This window comes from Pteronotus mesoamericanus, unplaced genomic scaffold (genome assembly GCF_021234165.1).
Source record: "Pteronotus mesoamericanus isolate MK-2021 breed Mesoamerican mustached bat unplaced genomic scaffold, CSHL_Meso_final contig_58, whole genome shotgun sequence".
Lineage (NCBI taxonomy): Eukaryota > Metazoa > Chordata > Mammalia > Chiroptera > Mormoopidae > Pteronotus > Pteronotus mesoamericanus.
In genome coordinates this window covers 5,086,609-5,108,614 of record NW_026555205.1, presented here as the reverse complement: position 1 = coordinate 5,108,614, position 22,006 = coordinate 5,086,609, and the positions used below count along the sequence as shown (strand labels likewise).

Here is a 22,006-nt window from a genome sequence, read left to right as displayed (position 1 = left end):
AAAGGACAAAATGGGAGAGGAAAAGACTCTTTTTCTTTATCTTCCTCATTCAGATGCCTTTTTCTATCTTACTCTGTGGTAGAGGGAAAACTGGTCACATTTCTCAACATTGTGGCAGAGATACACCAGAATTTCCTTGACTAAATGAGCAATAACCAGGAGCGGGGAAGGCATTGAGGACTGCTGCAGCCTCTGGTTGTAGATGACATATGAATAAATTCAACTGAGCCATGTTCACACTCTACATAGTTCAGTAATTCATGAGGAAGTATTACCACTACATACAGGAGTGGTAAATGAGAGGAGTCCAATCTAACAGGACTCAAAGGGATCAAGAGAAAAGGAAGCTACAGTCTTCAAAGTTATATTTATTACCTATACTGAACTGAGATTATTATAACACACACACACACACACACACACACACACACACAAATCTAGGGGCTGGAGGGAATTAATACCATGGCATTGAACCAGAGCAACACATGTTAAAAAATAGATTTGGGGAAAAAAATCTGTGCATGACAACTTTCTTGTATCAAACACAAGAACATTCCAATCGTGCTCTGAATACAATGTCACTTGTTTCAGCAGTTTGTGATAGTGTCTATCATCGTATTTAGAAGATCACAGCTAGTGAAAATAAGGGATATATTGGGTGATTCAGGTTGCTTTGTCTCTGAAAATTATGACAGAAAAAATCCTCTAATTTGACTGAGATGTGTATTTTACAGTGAAAAAAGACACACACTTTATTAATTACTCTGTTGGACAGCTCCCCCAATCTAGCTTGAATCCTTTCTTTCAGCTTTCCTTTACTCTCCTTTACTTTAAGATATACACTAGGATGACCAATCCTTCAATATTCAGGAAAAGCCTAGTATTAACCTCTGCCTGTCCATCTAACACATGATCAAATAATCTAAGCCTCCCTGGCATTGTTTTCCAAGGTCAGCTATGTAGGAAAACCTCAGACTTGAACCCTGAAATCTAGATCCAGCAGCTATATAGACACTGTCTCTTATAAGTAACTGGCCCCAAATCTCTTGACCTGACTTGGAAAACAGCAGCTACTTGCAAGAATGTGGTCTTGTACAAGGGAAGCCCTCGTGCTCCTTTGTCTAGGAACACAAGAGACCTAGAAGCAGTGAAGCAGAGGCGGGGCACTCCCACACCAAGCCATTGAATGTGTTGTTTCTCCTCCCTTGTTGGCTGTTTCATAATTTGATTTCCCTAGAGATCTGCCTGCTTTAAACTCACCGTTGCTCAGGGAATGGATGGAGTGAAGAAGGAAGCCTGGAGTGTAGGGTAGAGGTTGGGAGGGAGCATTTTCATTATCACTGTTATTTGAGGTTGTCCTTTAAAGTATTGTGTTCAGGTTAAACTGATCAAATACATTGTACCAATTAAAAAGTGGGGGTGGGGAGGTATTCTCAATATAATTTATTTGATCAAGTAAAAGATAAGAGTGCACCTGAAGATCTATTTTCTAAATGACTACAAAAAAACACTTCATGAATGAGCAAGTTTTGGGCCCCTGTTTTGGGGTGGGTATATAGGCTGTCAGTATTTTCAGCAATATTGTCATAAAATTCAATTGCAAAACTAAAATGTAAAAAGGATTTATGTACAATCAGTCAGTTCCTATTCTAATAGAGTCTTTATTAAAATACCAGACATATCTACAGCTTTCTTTGGTATTTCTCTTAATGACCTCAGCCTTAGGGACACACCCTGAAGTGGACTTTTTAGAAGCAACAGCTGAGCAGTGACCACTTACCTAAAAGTATAATCCTTTGTGAACATGTCCAGGAAATCCTGTTTTTAGGATGCATATTTCCATGATTTACAATTCACAAATAGTCTCTTAACAGTTCAAAGGACATTTTGGTATATTTTCTTCCTGTTAACCCAACCAAACTTCTTTCCCATTTAAAACCCTTAATGATTTCACAGTCTGCCTTAATAGTGCTGCTGAGAGGTAATTATTAAGATCTAGAGTAAATGATGCAATTCAGATATTCCTTTGCAAACCCTGGCGAGTAAGCACAATGCATTATCACCACCCTCTACACTTCAACCCCAGCAGAGATTGAAGGCCATGAAGGATAATAGCTAATGGCTCTGTTGATGGCTCTGTTGATGCCTATAGAATCAGAAGCCTGACCATAAACCTGGTGTTTAACAAATACATTTCCTAATTTTTTTCAATGAAGTCCAAGAAATGTAACCATAACCAATAATGCCACCTCCCACCAAAAGCCACCACCCACTCCTTGAATTACCTTCCTCCAGTTCATCCATGCTTCCGATTTTCCTGGATCCATCAATGGTGTAAATGTAACGCACTCCCTGAGGCAGGTTGATGTTGTCAGACAGAGACCGAGTCAGGTCAGCCAGCAAGGCATCAAAGCTGCGAAAACGGTCAGAGGACACAGCGTACACAATCCCCTTGAAGTAGCGGTCCCCGTTGCGGTAGAAACGTACCTTCTTGGCTTTCTTCTCATTGCTCAGTGCCTGCAAGGTTCTGGTTCGGTAGAAGCTACAATGCGCGCTGTGAGTGGGGCTAGGCAGCCCATTCATCCGTGAGCCTCGCATGTTCCTGGATGTCTTATCTCTTTCGTCAAAATGTCCAAAATCAAGTTCCATATTTTGGTGGAACCTCAGAGACCTGAGTGTTGGAGAAAAGGGTCGGGGCGAAAAAAGGCCAAAAAAAAAAAAAAAAAGGGCAGGGAGGAAAAAAAAATCAAATGTTAGCCAGATACAGATCTGCAATCTGCTGCTTGTGAAAAGAACTGGTTGAAAAAAGCCTGTGACCTATCTGCTGCTTGCCGGCGAGCTGCAGGAATATTGATCTTAATAGAGAAGAAGGAGGGGCTGAGGGAGTGCTGACAATTGTGGGGGTTGGGGTGAGAGCTAGAGAGAGAGAGACAATTTTGGCACTGTTCTAAACAGAGGAGTAGGAGGGATTTTGAAATAGCTTAAAATCCTGGGATCTACTGACACTGGCTCCTATCAAATTGTAACTTAGGGTTAAATACATTAAAACTGGCATCTGTTTCCTCACACATGCTCACATGACTACCAGTTGTAAATGAATCCATAGCCTAACAAAATTCCCTTGAAGAGAACAGAAGTAGCAAGCCACGGTTAGCATATCCAGTTTAGGAATCAATTTTTGCATCTCAGTAAAAGGACTACAAAGGGGAGTGTTTTAATATTATTCAAATTCTCTTTCTTACTCTAATGTGTATATAACCCCCCCCCCAATAAATGGATTCTCCTTTAAAGGGAAAGCCTGTAGGGAATAGCCAATGTCTTTGTGCTATTCATCAATCCCTTTCCCCCCAAGCTGGTGCAGCTATCCAACATTCATAAGCTGGAAAAATGATTAGAAGAAATCAGTTATTTAACAAGTTGTTAGCTTTGTTCCCTCTGGTACAAAATCTGGTCACAAAATCCTTTTCTAGTTTTTTTTTTTAGATGCTTTATCCCCTCCAGACCGATGCATCTCTACCTCTAAATGGAATAATTTAATTGTTGAAAGATTCCCAAATGAGTCCCTGAATAGCATATGTGGCCTTTAGAAGCAAGCACACCTTTTATTGTTCTGAATTTCTACCCTGACTTAAGGGGTACTTTGTCCTCACAGCAGAAAATTCATCCCCCAACTTGTCTATTGTCCAAATGTGTAACCAGAGAAAAAAGATGGTCATCTGTCAGATTTGTTTTCTCCCCTTCTGCTGAAAGAAGGAAGGAAGGAAGGAAGGAAGGAAGGAAGGAAGGAAGGAAGGAAGGAAGGAAGGAAGGAAGGAAGGAAGGAAGGAAGGAAGGAAGGGAAAAAAAATCACAACATGAAACCAAATACAGCAGAAGTCTCAAATGATAGCAATGGTAGTGACAGCTTAAGAAATGAACTATTAACATGCATCTCACAGATGGGGATAAAAAGGCTCACAAAGCAAGCAGGACTCAGCTGTTATACATTGTCACATTGAGATATTTGCAAGGAACCAGGAGAACAGGAGATAAAGGAGGACTGGTGCCTAGTAGGTTTGCTGGGCTTGGTCCCCCTTTTCTTCCAATGTCACCATGACCTGTGCTGAGCTCAGCATTGTCTCTGTCAGACAACCTGCAGTGTTAAGAGACCCCACCTCCTCAAGACAAGTAACAAGCATTTCCCCAGGCTTGCTATAACGCTTGGCTTTGCTCCAGTGTCAGGGGTTGGTTATTCGAAATTAAAATCATGGTGAAAATAAAGAAACATCAAACTCACTTTTCCAAAGGAAAATTCCAGGTGGAAGCTTAGGGAAAAAAATCCGATAATAAGGCAGAGGAAAAGGGGAGAGGGGGAGGGAGAGAGAGAGAGAGAGAGAGAGAGAGAGAGAGAGAGAGAGAGAGACGACTTTGCCTTGTGCTTTTCCAGTTTGACATCTGTTACATTCTGCCTGAAAATAACTTGAAAGCCACACTCACCGGTTTTCTGCTGGTTGGGTGGAGATGCTGAGAGAAAGAAAACCAATCTCTCTATGCCTTTGTTGTCTGAGCTCCAAGCAAGAAATTCCTGCCAGGGTGGATAGATGCCTTCTAGGTCCTAGTGCCTTGTTCAGCTTCTCCCGTGTACTCAGGCTTAGTGAATCCCTCCAACCTCCTATGATTAATTGCGTGGTTTTTTTTTTTTTAATTCACAGGTTGCATTAACAGCTAGAAAGGTTTCATTTATAACCAACAGGAAATTGCATGGTAGCAAAAAGATTTCATGGGCAAATTTAAAATGTTCTAATGGGCAATGTGTTAGCCTTTTCTTTTAGGGAATTGGCAATTTCACTTGGTCAGAACCTTGGCTTAATCTGCCTGAAAACTGGACTCAATCAAACCAGGCTTCTTAGAAATTGTTGCTCTTTTCCTGTCACCTTCTTGAAAGAAAACAATAAAATCAGCAAATTCTTTAAGGAACTTTATTTCATGCATACAACAACTGTGTGTTTTTAAAATAAGGATAGTGGAGTAGACTAAGAGGGACTAGGAAACATAAGATAAGGGAAAAGTGCTCCAGAATTTCATGTAGGATGAAGTGGAAAAAAGACCCAAAGATCATGTAGGTTTGTATAATAATTTGTTTAATGGGATTTGCGACATTTACCTTTGAGGATTTGAAAGTTCAAATCCAACCCAGAGAACTTTCTATGTGAAGTGAGTTTAATGACTATAAGATAAATATTAACAGTTTTCTCCTAAAACTGCCCATTTGTTACTAATTGGCTTCTTCACATCAAATATGTTATAAAGAGCAAGGACATATCTTAATAGAAATCATTAAATCTAGCTAGATTATAAGACAAAAGAAGAGAAAGGTGAGAGACCAAAGTTGAGTGGGCTACCATTTTCATAACTGAGGCTACATGATGCATTAATATATAAGTCTTGAACTATCATTGTTCCATTTTTACTTGGCTTCTAAGAAGCTCAGAGATATTAGTATGCTGAGTAATTGTCTTATATCTGATTCCTAGTACAATTAGCTCTCCTTTTTATATATAGATACTCATGATTTACAGTTTAGCATTTTCTGCACATGTATTCTACTGTAAGCTACCTCAAAGTAGGATAAAAAAATAATTTTTCTTCTCTGGAAGGTGTTGGCTCAGCAAAGCCTAAACTATATGTTAGCTGGGGAGTCAGCCACAAATGTGCAATGTACATAGTCAAGTCCTCCTTGCTGCTGCTCTCCTGATTTCTAAATAAGCCCCTGAGGTAACTACATGTGTCTCTCCTCCATTTATTTCTTCCATTTATTTCTGCCTTACATTGTGATGACTTTGAAAAACCAGGGTTACTCAGGTCAGGAACACAGAAATAAAAAATTTTAGTTTCAGGTAATAGCTAGTAAGTTTAGCAATCAATGTATGTAAAAAAATATTGTTTCAGGAACTGAAGGTATGACCCACCTTGATTCTAGGAGACCATAAGCTGTTCCACCTTTGTGCCTCAGGAGAACTGCAAGCAATCAAGATGGTATCTGAGTCATTGTGTTCCAGCCTAAGACACAGATAAAGACCACTGCCCAAGACAATTATGAAGGCTACCACCCAGGGCACAGATGAAAGAATGCTGCAGCTTTTTTATCAGATTAACTTTTCCCCTGAATTCCAAGCCCCTTTTCTACACTTTCCTTCTTCTTATAAAAATGTTTGGTTTAAAATAGAATTAAAGATTGTCTGTTAGGGTAAAAACCTGCTGTCTTCTAAGAACTCTGACAAGCTGAATAAAGCACCCATAAAGATTTAATCTCTGTCTCTGTTTATCGAGTCTGATAGGTGACAGGCAGCAAGAACACTGGGTTTTCCAGTTTCAGAATGGGAGCAGAGAAATATGGAAATTCCATCCAATGGTTGAAACTTCCTTGTCTAGCAAGGCCAATGTCTTAAATTTTTTTCTTGCACACCATAAGCATTCTGTAAAAATAATAATTGATTTTTCATCAAAACTAAAAATCGTTTTATTTCCACTGTGGATATAAGAATGGATAAGATTTTAAAACTTAAACATAAAGGATTTGGGATAGGGTTTAGCAGAAATATCTTCAGCATGTAAGATTTGTAACACTACCGTGGAAGTTGGAAATATGTGTTTTTTTTCTTTTTTTAAAAAATGTTATTGGCCCTGGAAGATGGGCTCAGTGGATTGTGCTGGTCTATGAACCAAAGGGTCACCGGTGCAATTCCCAGTCAGGGCCCATGCCTGGGTTGAGGGCCAGGTCCCCAGTGGGGGGCATGTGAGAGGCAACCATACATTAATGTTTCTCTCCCTCTCTTTCTCCCTCCCTTTCCCTCTAAAAATAAATAAAATTTAAAAAAATATTATTGGTTATGCTATTGCAGTTGTCCCAATTTTATGCTCTTTGCCCCCTCTACCCAGCAACCCCGACTCCTGATGGTGATCTCCCCTCCTTTGTTCATGTCCATGGGTCACACATATATGTTCTTTGGCAACTCCATTTCCTATGCTTTCTCTTAAAACATCCCTGCTTATTCTGTGACTACCAATCTGTGCTTCTAAATCCTCTCACTTTTTCCGCCATTCTCCCAGACTTCCCTTCCAACTGGTCTCCTTCCCAATGTTCTCAATATCTATGATGAGTTTCCGTTCTGCTTGTTTCCTTAGTCATTTTTTAGATTCAGTTGTTGATAGTTATGTATTTATTGTCATTTAATGTTCATAGTTTTGATCTTTTCCTTAAATAAGTCACTTTAACATTTCATATAATAATGGCTTGGTGATGATGTACTCTTTTAGCTTTTTCTTGTCTGGGAAGCTCTTTAACTGTACTTGCATTCTAAAAGATAGCTTTGCTGGATAGAGTAACCTAGGTTGTAAGTCATTGTTTTTCATCACTATAATACTTCTTGCCAATCCCTTCTAGCTTGCAAAGTTTCTTTTATCAGCTGGCAGTCTTATGGGAAATCCTTTGTAGGTAATTATCTGCTTTTCTCTTACTGACTTTAAGGTTCTTTCTTATTTTTAACCTTTAGCATTTTATTTTTTTCTTTTATCTGGTTTATTTATTTACTTATTTTCTAGTTATTTTTAACTTATAAATCATGTTTATTCTAGAACGCTTGTCTCAATTTTCCCCCCTTTGCACCCCTCCACCCATCCCACTCCCACTCCCCACTCCCACAGTCAATTCCCACTCTGTTGTCCATGCCCGTGGGTCATTCATACATGTTCTTTGTCTAGTCCCTTCCCCTTCTTTCCACCATTGTCCTCCTTCCCCATCTCCTCTGGTCACGTTCATTCTGCTAAATGTCTCTGTGCATGCGGTTTATTTCGTTCATTAGTTTATTTTGTTGAATTGAGTCCACTTATAGGTGAGATCATATGGTAATTATCTTTCATCAACTGGCTTTTCTCACGTAGCTTAATATTCTCCACTTCCATCCATGTTGTCACAAAAGGTAGGAGTTCCATCTCTCTCTCTTTCTTTCTTCCTTAAATGCAGAATGATTTTATTTATTTTTTTAAATGTCAAACAATTATAAAATATTAAAAAAATATTTAAAACCCTTACAAAGTCTCAGCAATTAAACCAACATGACACCAGCACAGAAATAACCAAGTAGATCAATGAAATATAATGAACATTCTAGAAACAAGCATATATGTCTGATTAATATATGTATGATTAAGTTGATATTTCAAATCAATGGGGTAAATAAGACTTATTCAACAAATAAGGTGCAGGGACCGCTACTACTTGAAATAAAACAAATACAGAGCCCTATCTCATATATTTTATAAGAAATATTCAGGTGAGTTAAAAATCAATATGTAGAATCTAAGGAGTTTTAGAAGAAAATAGAACTAATATTTTTCATGATCTGAAGTAAAATATCCAACCCCAGAAGCTATAAAGTAAATATTGACAATATGACTGTATTAAACATTTAACTATAAAGTAATATACACATAAAAAAGTAAAAGGACAAGGAATAGAATAGAAAAGTATTTGCAACACATCTAAAACATGGTTAAGAGGTGTTTTTTTTTTCTTTTTTTTATGGAAAAAAGTTCTCTAAGCCTTTAATGAATAAATGGGTAAAGAATACCAAAAAATGATTTAAAGTACAAAGAAAACAGACAGCTGTGAAAAGCGTCAGTGTTGCTCTTTGCCAGAGATAGGTGGCTGGAGTAGCAAAAAGCCGATTAAAGGGCCAACACAAAATTTTTATTTGCAGCCACTTACCCTGGTCTCCAGCAAAGGTAGGGGCAGAATAGGCTAGAGACGCCTGAGGAGAGACAGGGGAAGGAGACTTTGAGGAGAGAACTGAGAGAGTAGCTGGGGAGAATCAGTGCTGACTCATCCCCCATGCAGCAGCAACCATCTTGCTCAGGCAGAAACCACTCCCCCTGAGCAGCACCAGCATCAAAGGACCCAATAGCCTTGCCCCCAGGTGAGATTCCACCCCGCCCTGTGCTGTCTAAGCTGCCTGTTGTGTGTAAGGTGGAAGCCACAGACAGTAGATTCCTGGCTAAAGGGGGCACAGAGAGGTCTGGGGACACTTGAGGAGACCCTGGGGATGGAGGTTTTCCGGATAGAATGGAGAGAGTAGCTAGTTGGATCCCAGAGCGGACTCTTCCCCCATCCGTCGGCAGCGTGAGTGGACGCAATAACCCCACCCGAAGCAGGGACTCCGCCCCACCCTGAGCTGTCTAAGGCATCCTGCTGAGTGCAGAGTGAATAGATTAACAGCGGAAGGAGACAGCCTCAAATAGTAGTTTACTGGAAGTTTCGAACAAACTGCCTAAGGTCAGACAGGGTCAACATCATCAGAGGCAGATCTAGAAAGTAAAAACAGCAATCTCCAACCATAGAAGTTCACACTACAAAGTCAGGAGATCAAAACAGAACAATTTAGGATGCAGAAACGAAAGAGAAGTGTCTCACAAATAATGGGAAGACAAACAAATACATCCCACTCGAAGAGAAAGGAGAAATTCTCCCAAAGAGAACTAAATGAAATAGCGGCAAGTAAACCATAAGATATTGAGTTCCAAACAGCGGTTCTAAGGAAGTTCAATGAGCCCAGTTAGCTCAGAGAGAATTACAGAAAACTACAGGAAAAACATGAGGAACTTACTGCAAACTGTATCAGCATGAATAAGGACATAGAAACTATCAATAAGAGAGAAGAGGAAATGAAGAATACAATTACTGAACTGAATAACACAGTAGAAGGAATCAAGAGCAGACCTGATGAAGCTGAGGAATGAATCAGCAAGCTGGAGGACAAGGTAGAAAAAAACTTCCAGAAAGAGCAAGAAAATGAAAAAGAAAAAAAGACTCAGAAAGAAGGAAGAGGCATTGAGAGAAATGCAGGACAACCTGAAAGGTAATAATATCCGTATAAAGGGATACCAGAAGGAGAAGAAGAAGAGCAAGGGATAGAGAACCTCATCGAAAAAGTAATGATGGAAAATTTCCATAATTTGAGGAGAGAAAGGCTCTCATGGATACAGGAGGCACACAGGACCCCACTAAAGTGGGACTCAAAGAAGTCCACTCCAAGACACATCATCATTAAAATGGCAACTATCAAAGACAAAGAGAGAATCCTCAAGGCAGCAAGGGAGCAGGAGAAAGTAACATACAAGGGGGACCTGATACGGCTAGGAGCTGACTTCTCAACAGAAACCCTACAAGCCAGAAGGGAATGGCAACAAATATTCCAAGTAATGAAAAGCAAGGGCCTAAAACGAAGGCTGCTCTACCCAGCAAGGCTCTCAATAAAAATAGAAGGGGAAATAAGGAGTTTCGAGACAAAAGAAGGCTAAAAGAATACCTACCAAGCTTTACCAAAACTAGTTTTGGAGATCTACCAAACCAGCACTCCAAGGTATGCTAAAGGGACTGGTTTAAGACAATGAAGGAAAAGATAGAGAAAGAGAAAAACACAGGTACAAAGAGAAAAAATGAATAAGTTTCTATGAGTAATAACTCTCAATGTAAATGGACTAAATGCCCCAATCAAAGGACACAGGGTAGCTGAATGGATAAGAAAACAAGACCCACACATATGCTGCCTACAAGAGACCCACCTCAGAGCAAAAGACCCACACAGATTGAAAGTAAAGGGATGGAAAAAAATATTCCAAGCAAATGGGCAAGAGAAAAAGGCTGGGTTGCCATACTTGTATCAGACAAAGTAGATTTCAAAACAAAGACCATACAAAGAGACCCAGAGGGGCACTTTATAATGCTTAAAGGAAGAATCTATCAGGAAGACATAAACATTGTAAACTTATATGCTCCCAATATAGGAGCCCCCAAGTATATAAGGAAATTGTTGGACGACTTCAAAAAAGATATAGACAGCAACACACTGATAGGGGATTTCAACACCCCACTGTCAAAAATGGACAGATCTCCCAAACAAAACATTAATAAAGATATTGTGTAGCTAAATGATGCACTGAATCAAATAGCCTTAGCTGACATATATAGAACCTTACATCCCAAAGAAGAAAAATACACATTCTTTTCAAATGCTCGTGGAAGTTTTTCAAAGATAGACCACATGATAGGACACAAAGCAAAACTCAGTAAATTCAGGAAAATTGAAATAATACCAAACTTGTTCTCAGACCACAAGGGCTTCAAACTGGGTATCAACCTCAAAGAGAAACTTCAAAAACTTGCAAACTCATGGTGACTGAACAGTACACTTTAAAAAATGAATGGGTCAATAGTGAGATAAAAAAAAAATCAAAATGTTTCTGGAAACAAGTGAAAATGAACAGACAACAGTCCAAAACCTATGGACACAGCAAACGCAGTCCTGAGAGGGAAGTTCATAGCAATACAAGCTCACCTAAAAAAGATAGAAACATTTCAAATAAAAGACCTAACACTACAACTTCAAGAACTGGAGAAACAACAACCAATAAATCCCAGAGCAAGTAGAAGGAAGGAAATAGTCAAGATGAGAGCAGAACTGAATAACATAGAGACAAAAAGAACAATTCAAAGGATCAATCAATCCAGAGGCTGGTTCTATGAAAAGATAAATAAAATTGAAAAGCCTTTAAGCAGACTCATCAAGAAAAAAAGAGAGAGGACCCAAATCAATAATATCAGAAATGACAGAGGAGAAATAACAACTGATACCACAGAAATACAAAGGATTGTCAGAAACTACTATGAACAATTATATGACAGAAATTTGAAAATCTTGATGAAATGGACAAATTTTTAGAAAAGTATAATCTTCCAACACTGAATGAGGAAGAAACACAAAGCTTGAACAGACCGATAACAGCTAGGGAAATTGAAGCCGTATTCAAGAAATCCCAGCACACAAAAGCCCGGGGCCGGACGGTTTCACAGGAGAATTTTACAAAACATTTAAGGAAGAGCTAATCCCTGTCCTTCTCAGACTATTCCAAAAAAATCCAAGAGGAAGGAAGACTCCCAGACTGTTTTTATGAGGCCAGAGTCACCCTAATCCCAACCCCAGATAAAGACCCTACAAAGAAAGAAAACTACAGGCCAATTTTGCTGATGAACGTAGATGCTAGAACCCTCAACAAAATATTGGCAAACTGCATCCAGCAATACATTCAAAAGATTATCCACCATGATCAAGTGGGATTCATCCCAGGGATGCAGGGATGGTTCAATATATGCAAATCAATAAACGAAATACATCACATAAATAAAAGACAAGACAAAAACCACATGATCATCTCGACAGATGCAGAAAAAGCATTCGATAAGGTACAGCACCCATTTATGATCAAAACACTCAGCAAAATGGGAATAAATGGGGCATTTCTCAACATAATAAAGGCCATATATGAAAAATCTACAGCTAACATCATACTCTATGGGCAAAAACTGAAAGCTTTCCCACTAAGATCGGGAACACACCAAGGATGTCTGCTCTCACTGCTTCTTTTCAACATGGTATTGGAAGTCCTAGCCACAGTGGTCAGACAAGAAAAAGAAATAAAAGGCATCCAAATAGGAAAGGAGGACGTAAAGCTATCATTGTTTGCAGATGACATGATACTGTACATAGAAAACCTTTAGACTCTACCAAAAAACTCCTCAACCTAATAAGTGAATTTGGAAAAACAGCAAGATCCAAAGTCAATATTCAGAAATCAAAGGCATTTTTGAACACCAGCAATGAAAGAGAAAAAGAAGAAATCAGAAAAAAAAATACTATTCGATATAGCAACAAGAAAAATAAAGTACTTAGGAATAAATTTAACCAAAGAGGTAAAAGACCTGTACGCAGAAAACTATACAACATTAAGTAAGAAATTAAGGAAGACACAAAGAAATGGAAGCATATATCAAGCTCATGGATTGGAAGAATTAATATCATCAAAATGTGCATACTACCTAAAGCAATTTATAGATTCAACGCAATCCCTATTTAGATACCAATGACATATTTCACAGAAATAGAACAGACATTTCAAAAATTTATATGGAACCATAAACGACCCCAAATAGCCTCAGCAATTTTGAGAAAGAAACACAAAGTAGGAGGGATCACAATACCAGACATCAAACTATACTGCAAAGCCACTATACTCCAAATAATCTGGTACTGGCACAAGAACAGACCCATAGACCAGTGCAACAGAATAGAAAGCCCAGAATTAAGCCCAGGTCTCTATGGGCATCTAATATTTGACAAAGGGGGCAGAAGCATAAAATGGAGCAATAACAGCCTCTTCAATAAATGGTGTTCTGAGAGCTGGATGGCTACATGCAAAAAATTGAAATTGGATCATCAGCTGACACCATACACAAAAATAAACTCAAGATGGATAAAAGACTTAAATATAAGCCTCAACACCATGTATGTCCTAGAGGAGAACATTAGCAGGAAACTCTCAGGTATCCCACGCAGCAATTTTTTTCACTGGTATGTCTCCTAAAGCAAGGGAGGTAAAGGAAAGAATAAACAAGTGGGACCTCCTCAAATTAAGAAGCTTCTGCACAGCGAAAGAAAACATCAGCAAAATGTAAAGGGAGCCAACTCTATGGGAAAATATATTTGCTAATGATACATCAGATAGAGGTTTGATCTCCAAGATATATAAAGAACTCACTCGACTCCACTCCAAGAAGACAAACGATCCAATAAAAAAATGGGCAAAGGACCTGGGCAGACGCTTTTCCAAGGAGGAGATACAGGAGGTCCAGAGGCATTTGAAAGGATGCTCAGCATCACTAGCCATCACAGAAATGCAGATCAAAACCACCAGGAGGTACCACCTCACAGCGGTCAGAATAGCCATCATAAACAGATCAACAAACAACAGGTGCTGGCAAGGCTGTGGAGAAAAGGGAACCCTAGTACACTGTTGGTGGGAATGCAGACTGGTGCATCCACTATGGAAAGCAGTGTGGAATTTCCTCCAAAAGCTGAAAATGTAACTGCCTTTTGATCCAGTGACTCCCCTGATGGGACTAGACCCTAAGAATCCAAAAATGCTAATTCAAAAGAACCTATGCACCCCAATATTCATAGCAGCACAATTTACAATAGCCAAGTGTTGGAAGCAACCTAAATGCCCATCAGTAGATGACTATATCAAAAAATGATGATACATTTACAAAAAGGAATACTACGCAGCAGAAAGAAAACAAGAACTACTAAACTTCGTGACAGCATGGATGGAACTGGAGAGCATTATGCTAAGCGAAATAAGCCAGGGGGTGAAAGACAAATACCATATGATCTCACCTGTAAGCGGAACCTAACCAACAATACAAAGATGCAAGGAAAATAAGACCAGTAATACTGAAAGGATAAGAAACCAACAGAGACAAGAGGGAAGGAGGGAGGTGTGGGCAGGGGAAAAGGAAGGGAAGGGGCAAGTCAAGGAACATATAGCAAGGACTCATGGACAAAACCAAAGGGGAAGAGCTGAGGGAGGGTGGAGGGAGGGAGGGGGCAAGAGAAAGTGGTGGGGGTCAGGCAGAGACAAATGTATTTGAAAAAATAAATAAATTTAAAAAGATATAGTTCATCAGGTTTGTAAAAACATGTGGGCATATATGTAGGTTTCATTTACCTGTAATAAAACAAGACGTAATGAGAACCAATATTGCTTTTTAATTTTGACCCCGATTATCACAAACAGAAAATATTAAACCTATAGCATCTAAACCTACTACAGAAAACTGCCAAATCATTTAAAATATGATGTTACTTTGTACGTTTTTATGTTTTTGGAAATATATCTGGCTGAGACACATTAAAAGAAATTAAAATACCAAAAACTACAAAATAAAAAAAATAAATAAATGACTTTCTGGTATTGTTTTTTCATTTTTTGAGTTAATGTTTGTAGAATTTTTTCCCTTCAAAAAATTACTATTAACCGTTTTTTAGATGTGTTCCAAATACTCTCCTATTCTATTACTTGTCTTTAACATTTTTATATGTATATGGCTTTATAATCTTAAATGTTTAATACAGTCATATTATCTATAGTTTACTTATATCTTATATTGTTCTGGGTTTGAACATTTTACTTCAGGAAAAGAAAAATATTATTTTGGTTTTTTCTCCTAAAACTCCTTAGATTCTACGTATTGATTTTTAACTCACCTGAACATTTCTTGTATAATGTGTGAAATAGGGCTCTATATTTGTTTTATTTCAAGTAATATTGGTCCATGCACCTTATTTGTTGAATAAGCCTTATTTCCCCATTGATTGGAAATATCAATTTAATCATATATTACATGTCAGACAAATATATACATTTGTTTCTACGATGCTCATTTTATTTCATTGATCTACTCTACTATTTCTGTGCTGATGCTATATTGTTTTATTTGCTGAACCTTTAGAATGGATTTACATTTTTTAATATTTTATAATTGATTTTGACACTTAAAAAAATAAATTAATGAAATCAATATGCTTTAAAAAGAAAAAAGAAAGAAAGACAGAATTTCTACATTTTGTTACAACATGGATGGAACTGGAGAATATTATGCTAAGTGAAATAAGCCCATTGGTGAAAGACAGATATTGTATGATCTCACCTATACATAGAATCTATTCAACAAAATAAGTTAATGAACAAAATAAACCACAATCATGGAAACATGGAGTAGGCTGAAAGTGACCAGAAGGGATGAGGAAGGAGGACAATGGTGGAAAGAAGGAGAAAGGGACTGAACAAAAAACACGTTGAATGGCCCATGGACATAGACAACAGATTGGGAATTAACTGGGAGAGGGGGTGGGGTGGGATAGGTGGAGGAAAGAAAAGGGGGACAAATTGAGACATCTGTAATAGAATAAACATGATTTAAAAATAAATAATTTTAACAAATTTTTAAATCAGAGAGACTGATTCCTCCCATTTTATTCTTCTTTAAAATTGTTTTGGTTATTCTACGTTCTTTTCCTTCCCATATAAATTTTATAATAATGTTGACTGTATCTATAAAACATCTTGCTGAGATTATTGATAGGAATTGTGTTAAACCTATGTATCAATTTGAATAGAATTTACACCTTTACTATATTAAGTCTTCCATTTCATGTACATGTATGACTATTTATTTACATCTTTGATTCAGCATACACCTCCCATATATGTTTTATTTGATTGACTCCAATTTCTTTTTTAATGGATTATAAATGTTATCATACTTAAATTTTTCTTTCCACATGTTGATAATACATAGAAAAGCAATTGATTTTCATATGTTTATCTTATATTTTGTAACCACGTTTAATTCACTTATTAGTTTCATAATTTGTTTGTGATTATCGAGATTTTCTACACAGATTAGCATGTCATCTGCAAATAGAGACAGTTTTATTTATTCCTTTCCAATCACAATATATTTTATTTCCATGTGTCTGCCTTATTGCACTGGCCAACATTTCTAGTTCTGTATTGAATAACATGGTGAGAACGGACATCCTTGGCTTATTCCCAGTCTTAGCTTGAAAAAATTTAGCCTTGCACCATCAAGTGTGAAATTAATGGTGAGATTTTGTGCTTGTTTTTGTTTTTGTAGTTGTTCTGCATCAAATTGAGCAAGTTTCCCCTCAATTCTTAGAGATTTATAAGAGATAATACAGTTTTCTATTTTTAAGAAATCATGAATAGATGTTTAATATTGTCAAATGCTTTTTTGTCTCTATTCTATCATGTGATTTTTCTTCTGTAGTCCATTAATATCATTGATTATATAAATTTTCAAAATCTGTACAATTTTGCCTGATATATTTCCTAATTATTTTTTAATTTGAAGCAAATATTAATTAATTTCCTGCATTTTTAAAAGTAATAAAAATTACACAGACAAGTAAAAACATAAGCAGAGCATTAGCAATCAGGTAAAATATTTGGTAGTTAAAATATTTGGTAGATGAACATATAGCTACACAGGCAAACAAAAGTTGGAAAATGCAGTAGTATTCAACTCTGACTTCACAACAAAATCAAATAGAAAGTTTTTACAAAATACTCTTGACTGTAATTTAATTGATCTGGTGTGATTCCTGAACATTAGTTTTTAAAGTTACCCTGGTGGTTATCTTGTACAGTCAATATTGATAACCACTGTTATAGTAGAAAGAACCTAATAAAGTGGACTTTGGAATCAGATCTGAGTTCAAATCAGAGTCCCATATCTTGTTTGTTGCATGACCTAGCAAATTATTGGAGTTTATCTATAAAATAAGGATAATTTAAGGGTTGTTTTGAAAAATAAATAAAAAATCATATGTAGAGTTCCTAGTAGTATACATGGTATAAAAATACATACACCAGACTCCCAGAATATAGAAGGATAATACAAAACTTATTGGAAGTATTCATAGAGAGAGGAACCACACCCTTTTTGCCTTTTTTCCCCTTTTCCCCCATGCTATTTGCTGTAACGTGAGTAACATGACTTGTGTTCAAGCAGCCATCTTATACCAGAAAGTAAGACCCAGGTACTGAGAATGGCAGGACAACAAGACAGACTGGATCCTGATGATCATGGAGCTACCATATCAGCCCTGAGAAACTTCCTTACTAACTTTGTTTATGTAATAGAGAAATAAACATATACTTTCTTTGAGCCGCAGCTATTTATAGTTTTTTTACTTGCTTTATTCTAACTGACACAACATAAAATGATTTAATATATAGTTATTATTTAAATCACTCTTGGTAAGCTAAAGACTGAGAAGAATCCTTGCAAGTTGAGAAGTAGATGGTTACAGATTAAAGAAGAAAACTACAACCCAGTATGTACATAAGATTGTATAGTAGAATGTTCTTATAGATGGTGAAAGTACCCCAGAAGTTCTCCTTGCCAAAAGGTAAAAAGTAGGATGTAAAAGTGATCTTAGAGGCAATTGTTCAATATCACAGGAAGAAAATCCAGAAGTCTCAGCTTCTGTCCATCCCTCTTTTTACCACATGGATCAGCAAGCAGTAACAGAGTGATCTGTCTTCAAGGGAAAGAAGTGAGTATAGGAGCTTAAGGTCATGAGATAGTCTAGTATCCTGGGTGGTGGGTAATGGCCAAGTAGATACAGATATATTATGAGAAATAAAGAGGTGCACAGATTCATCAAGGAACCCTTATTATGGAATCAAGTTCTCCATCTTACACACTCTGATTGAAAAAAACAAAACAAAACAAAACAGCTACATCTATTCTCTGAACTAGGCCTCATAAACGAAAGGAACAGACAGTGTAAAAGAAATCTCAAATACAGAGAGAAGCATTTACTAAGATAATTACCAGACATTTAAAAAAATCAAATACCATGAAATGAAGACAATAAACTCAACAAATAACAGGACTTTCATTAGAGAAATAGAGTAAATAGTCTTCGGAATACAAATATAAAGTAATAACCTAAGAGTGATAAGAAAAAACTACCATATTCATGAAAGAACAAGTAATTATGAAACAATAATAAGTAAATATGAAAAATAAGAAGTTTTAAAAATAGGTTAAATTTGTCAACAGATGGACGGAATGAAGATTTGTGATAGATACAAAGAGATATTAAATCAGAGATTAAAACATAAAATTGAGCTAAGGCATTCTCCCAGAGCACAAGATAAAGGATATAGGGATGGAAACTAGGAAATAACGGTGAGCAGCACAAAGGATAAATCTGTCCAGAAATTTCACACTGTCTCACAGGAATTCCACTGAGTAAAAATTAAGAGAATGAGTGGGAACCAATATTTAAAGAATAAATATCAAAACAAACAAATAAGCAAAAACATGTCCAGAATTGAAGTCATGAATCCTCAGATGGAAAATACCCTTTAAAATGTCAAGGAATATGACTTATAAAAACAAGAAGTATAATTTTTAAAAAATCTCTAAACCTAGACACACCACAGTGAAATTTTAGAGCATCGAGGATAATAAGAAAATACTAAAAATTTCAAAAATAAAATAAAGACCATCTACAATGAAACAATACTGCCCAGACTGCCCATTAACAACATAAAATGCAGGAAAGCTGTGAAGATATATCTTTGTTGAATAACAGTAATGTTGAAGCTTGGATTTAATACCAAGCTAAAACTATTACATAACTGGAAAGGAGAAATAAAGCTGTTTGGGATATATAAGAACCCAGAAACCTTACCACCTAAAGAAACTCCCAGAAAGAATTATTAGAGAATATACTTCAGCAAAAAATAATAATAATTTTTGAAAAGCAATGAAGTTAAGAAAGTAATACTTAACCATGCATGTATTACTTATATAATTAAAATTAATTTAAAAAATTAGGTCTTACCTACCTTCCATCTGGGAGAAAGTTTAGCAAGTGCAAGGTCAGCGAAAGGTATTACCCAGTAAAAGACAAATACAATATGATTTCACTTATATGTGGAAAATAAAAATCAAAATAAATGAACAAACAAAATAGAAACAGACTCATAGATTCAGAGATCAGACTGATAGTTACCAGAGGAAGGGAGATTGAGGAACTTGGTGAGAAAGTTAAAGGGATTAAGAAGGACAAGTTGATAGTCACAAAATAGTAAAAGGAATGTAAATTACAGTATAGAGAGTACAGTCAATAATATTGTAATAACTGTGTATGGTGCCAATTGGTTACTGGAAATATCAGGGGGAACACTTTGCAAAGTATATGACTGTCCGACTACTATGCTGTACACCTGAAACTAATCCAAAATAATATCAAATGTAAATTGCAATTGAAAAACAAAAAGATAAATAAGATGTCACCTATAAATTTTTCTTGGATCAAGCAAAACATTGTGTTCTTATTCTACATCAACAGAGAGAATGTGAATATTTATGTAGTTTTCCCAGAAATTTAGAACAGCATGAGGGTCTTCTAAACTTGCTTATGGTTACTAGTCTAGTTTAAGTCCCAGGAAACAACTTCTATAAAGTATGTGCACATCTATAGCCAGTCCCAAGAATCATTCTTGGTCTAACATCTTTGGAGCAAAGTGAAAGAAGGCAGAAAACTAACCTGCACTGTAGTGCACTCAAGAGATTTCATTTCACAAAATATCTCCTGAACTTCTGCTATTTACCATGCTGTGAGCTAGACACTGAGGGTTGAAATGATGAAAAGACAAAGAGGAAGTAGAAGATCCTGTTCTTTGAATAGTAAGCACTCCTGACTGAGTGCCTCAGAAAAGAGAGAAACTTTTGGATGAAGATATTAAATCAAGGACCTTGATAAGAGACAGACCCAAAATGGTGTTTTAGGAATGTCCATATAGTAAAGAGCATAGGAGGATTTTGAACCCCAAAAATCTGAAAGCAGGTAAACCAACTAGAAGCTAATGCAATAATTACAGACATTTAGTGAAAGTGGCCTTATGAAAGTTTGGTGGGATAAACATGGAAAATTGGAACAAGGTTTCTGTAATCAAATCCTAGAAAGTCTATCTTTTTTGCACGTTTAAACTATAGTTCTTCCTCAAGAAGCTATGTGACATAATGTAAAGTGTGTAGGCCACAACTGCACAACCCCAAGCAAGTTTCTTAATCTTCTTTATTCAGCTATAAAATGTGGATAATAATAGGGCTAACCCTGTAGGAATTTGTAATAAATAAAATAATTCATACAAACTTCTGGGCCCATAGCTGATGATGTTAAATAACTATAATTCATAGAGGTGTGCTTAAAAATTACCCTATAGATATGTTATTGAATTTTTGCACATATGTCACCTATTTCAGTTACTGTGGCTGCATAAATAACTACACAAAAACTTAGAGGCATAAAGCAACCATTTATTATGCTCATGGATTCTGTGGGACAGGAATTTGAACAGGGCATAATGAGAATGGCTTCTTTCTGCTCCATAAAGTGTGAGGTCTCAGTCAGAATACTCAAAAGCTAGGGGCTGGAATCATCTCTAAGCTAGTTCAATCATATGTCTGATAGTTGATGCTGGCTGTCACCTGGGGGTCTCAGTTCCCCTCCATATTGAGTCTCTGTGTGGTGTCTCTACTTGGACTAGTATATCACACAGCATGATGGCCGACTACCAGAAATCAAGTGTGTCAAAGAAGCTGTGTCAACTGTAATTGAAATATAAACTGTAATTGAAAAATAATTGTTTAATGACCATATTTCCCTCTTTCCAGATGCTTGGGTAGGAGCTCAACTTATTTTCATTAGAAATAGTTATATGTCCAACAGGAGAATGACCTGCCTTATGAGATAGTGACCTCTGTATATTATATTTTCTGTCAGACATTTCATATTTATTATTGTACTAACCATCATCACAAACTTAAGTGGCTATTATTGTGCCCATTTTATGAAGTTAGACTCAAAGGGGCTAAAGTAGTAATACAGTCAGGATTCAAGTATAGGTCAGAGACTCCAAAGTCTAACTTTTCCCTGTTAAAATCATTGCCTCTCTACTGGAAATATTTAAGTTGATTACAGGGATCATGAAAGATGTTCCCTGTAATCAGTAGAGAGGCAATTATTTTACCTAGACAGAGGTTGGATTAGAACATCTAAGATTTCTTACACCTGTAAGATTCTAAGCTTCTTTTCTAAATGTATACATTTATTCTTTACAAACACAAAATGACTTCTATACTAAAGGATCTTATGGGGTATACTATTACAGGCTGTTAGTTCTGTATTGAAAGTTCACCTATTCAGACACTTCATATAGAGATTAAGCTCATGAACTTTGGAAGCAGAAAGACCTTGGTTTGATTGCTAATTTTGTCATTTACTATCTATGTATTTGGATAAGACAGGATGAATTTAGCTGCCAGTAACAGAATGACCAATGAAAAGTGACTTAAAGAACAAGTTTGGATGTAGGACAATTCTAGGACTCTTTCTTAATTCAGGGGTCATCAGGGATCCAGTGCTTTCCATTTTTCCCCCTCTTCCTTTTCCACAGTGTCAGCAATGTTTGTTCTAATGAGTCACAGATTACAGATGTTCTAGACATCCTATACAAAACCATTCAT

The 22,006-nt window shown here is 36.8% G+C and overlaps 1 protein-coding gene across 1 annotated transcript in view; it reads right to left on the bottom strand.

The window, feature by feature from the left end:
* DCX (doublecortin) overlaps positions 1-2,649 on the bottom strand; it is a 187,224-nt gene extending 184,575 nt beyond the window's left edge. Inside the window, exon 1 of the mRNA XM_054580397.1 lies at positions 2,286-2,649. Within this exon, the coding sequence (XP_054436372.1) occupies positions 2,286-2,649 (364 nt within the window). The remainder of the gene's footprint in view (positions 1-2,285) is intronic.
* Between the last annotated feature and the right edge of the window lie 19,357 nt (positions 2,650-22,006).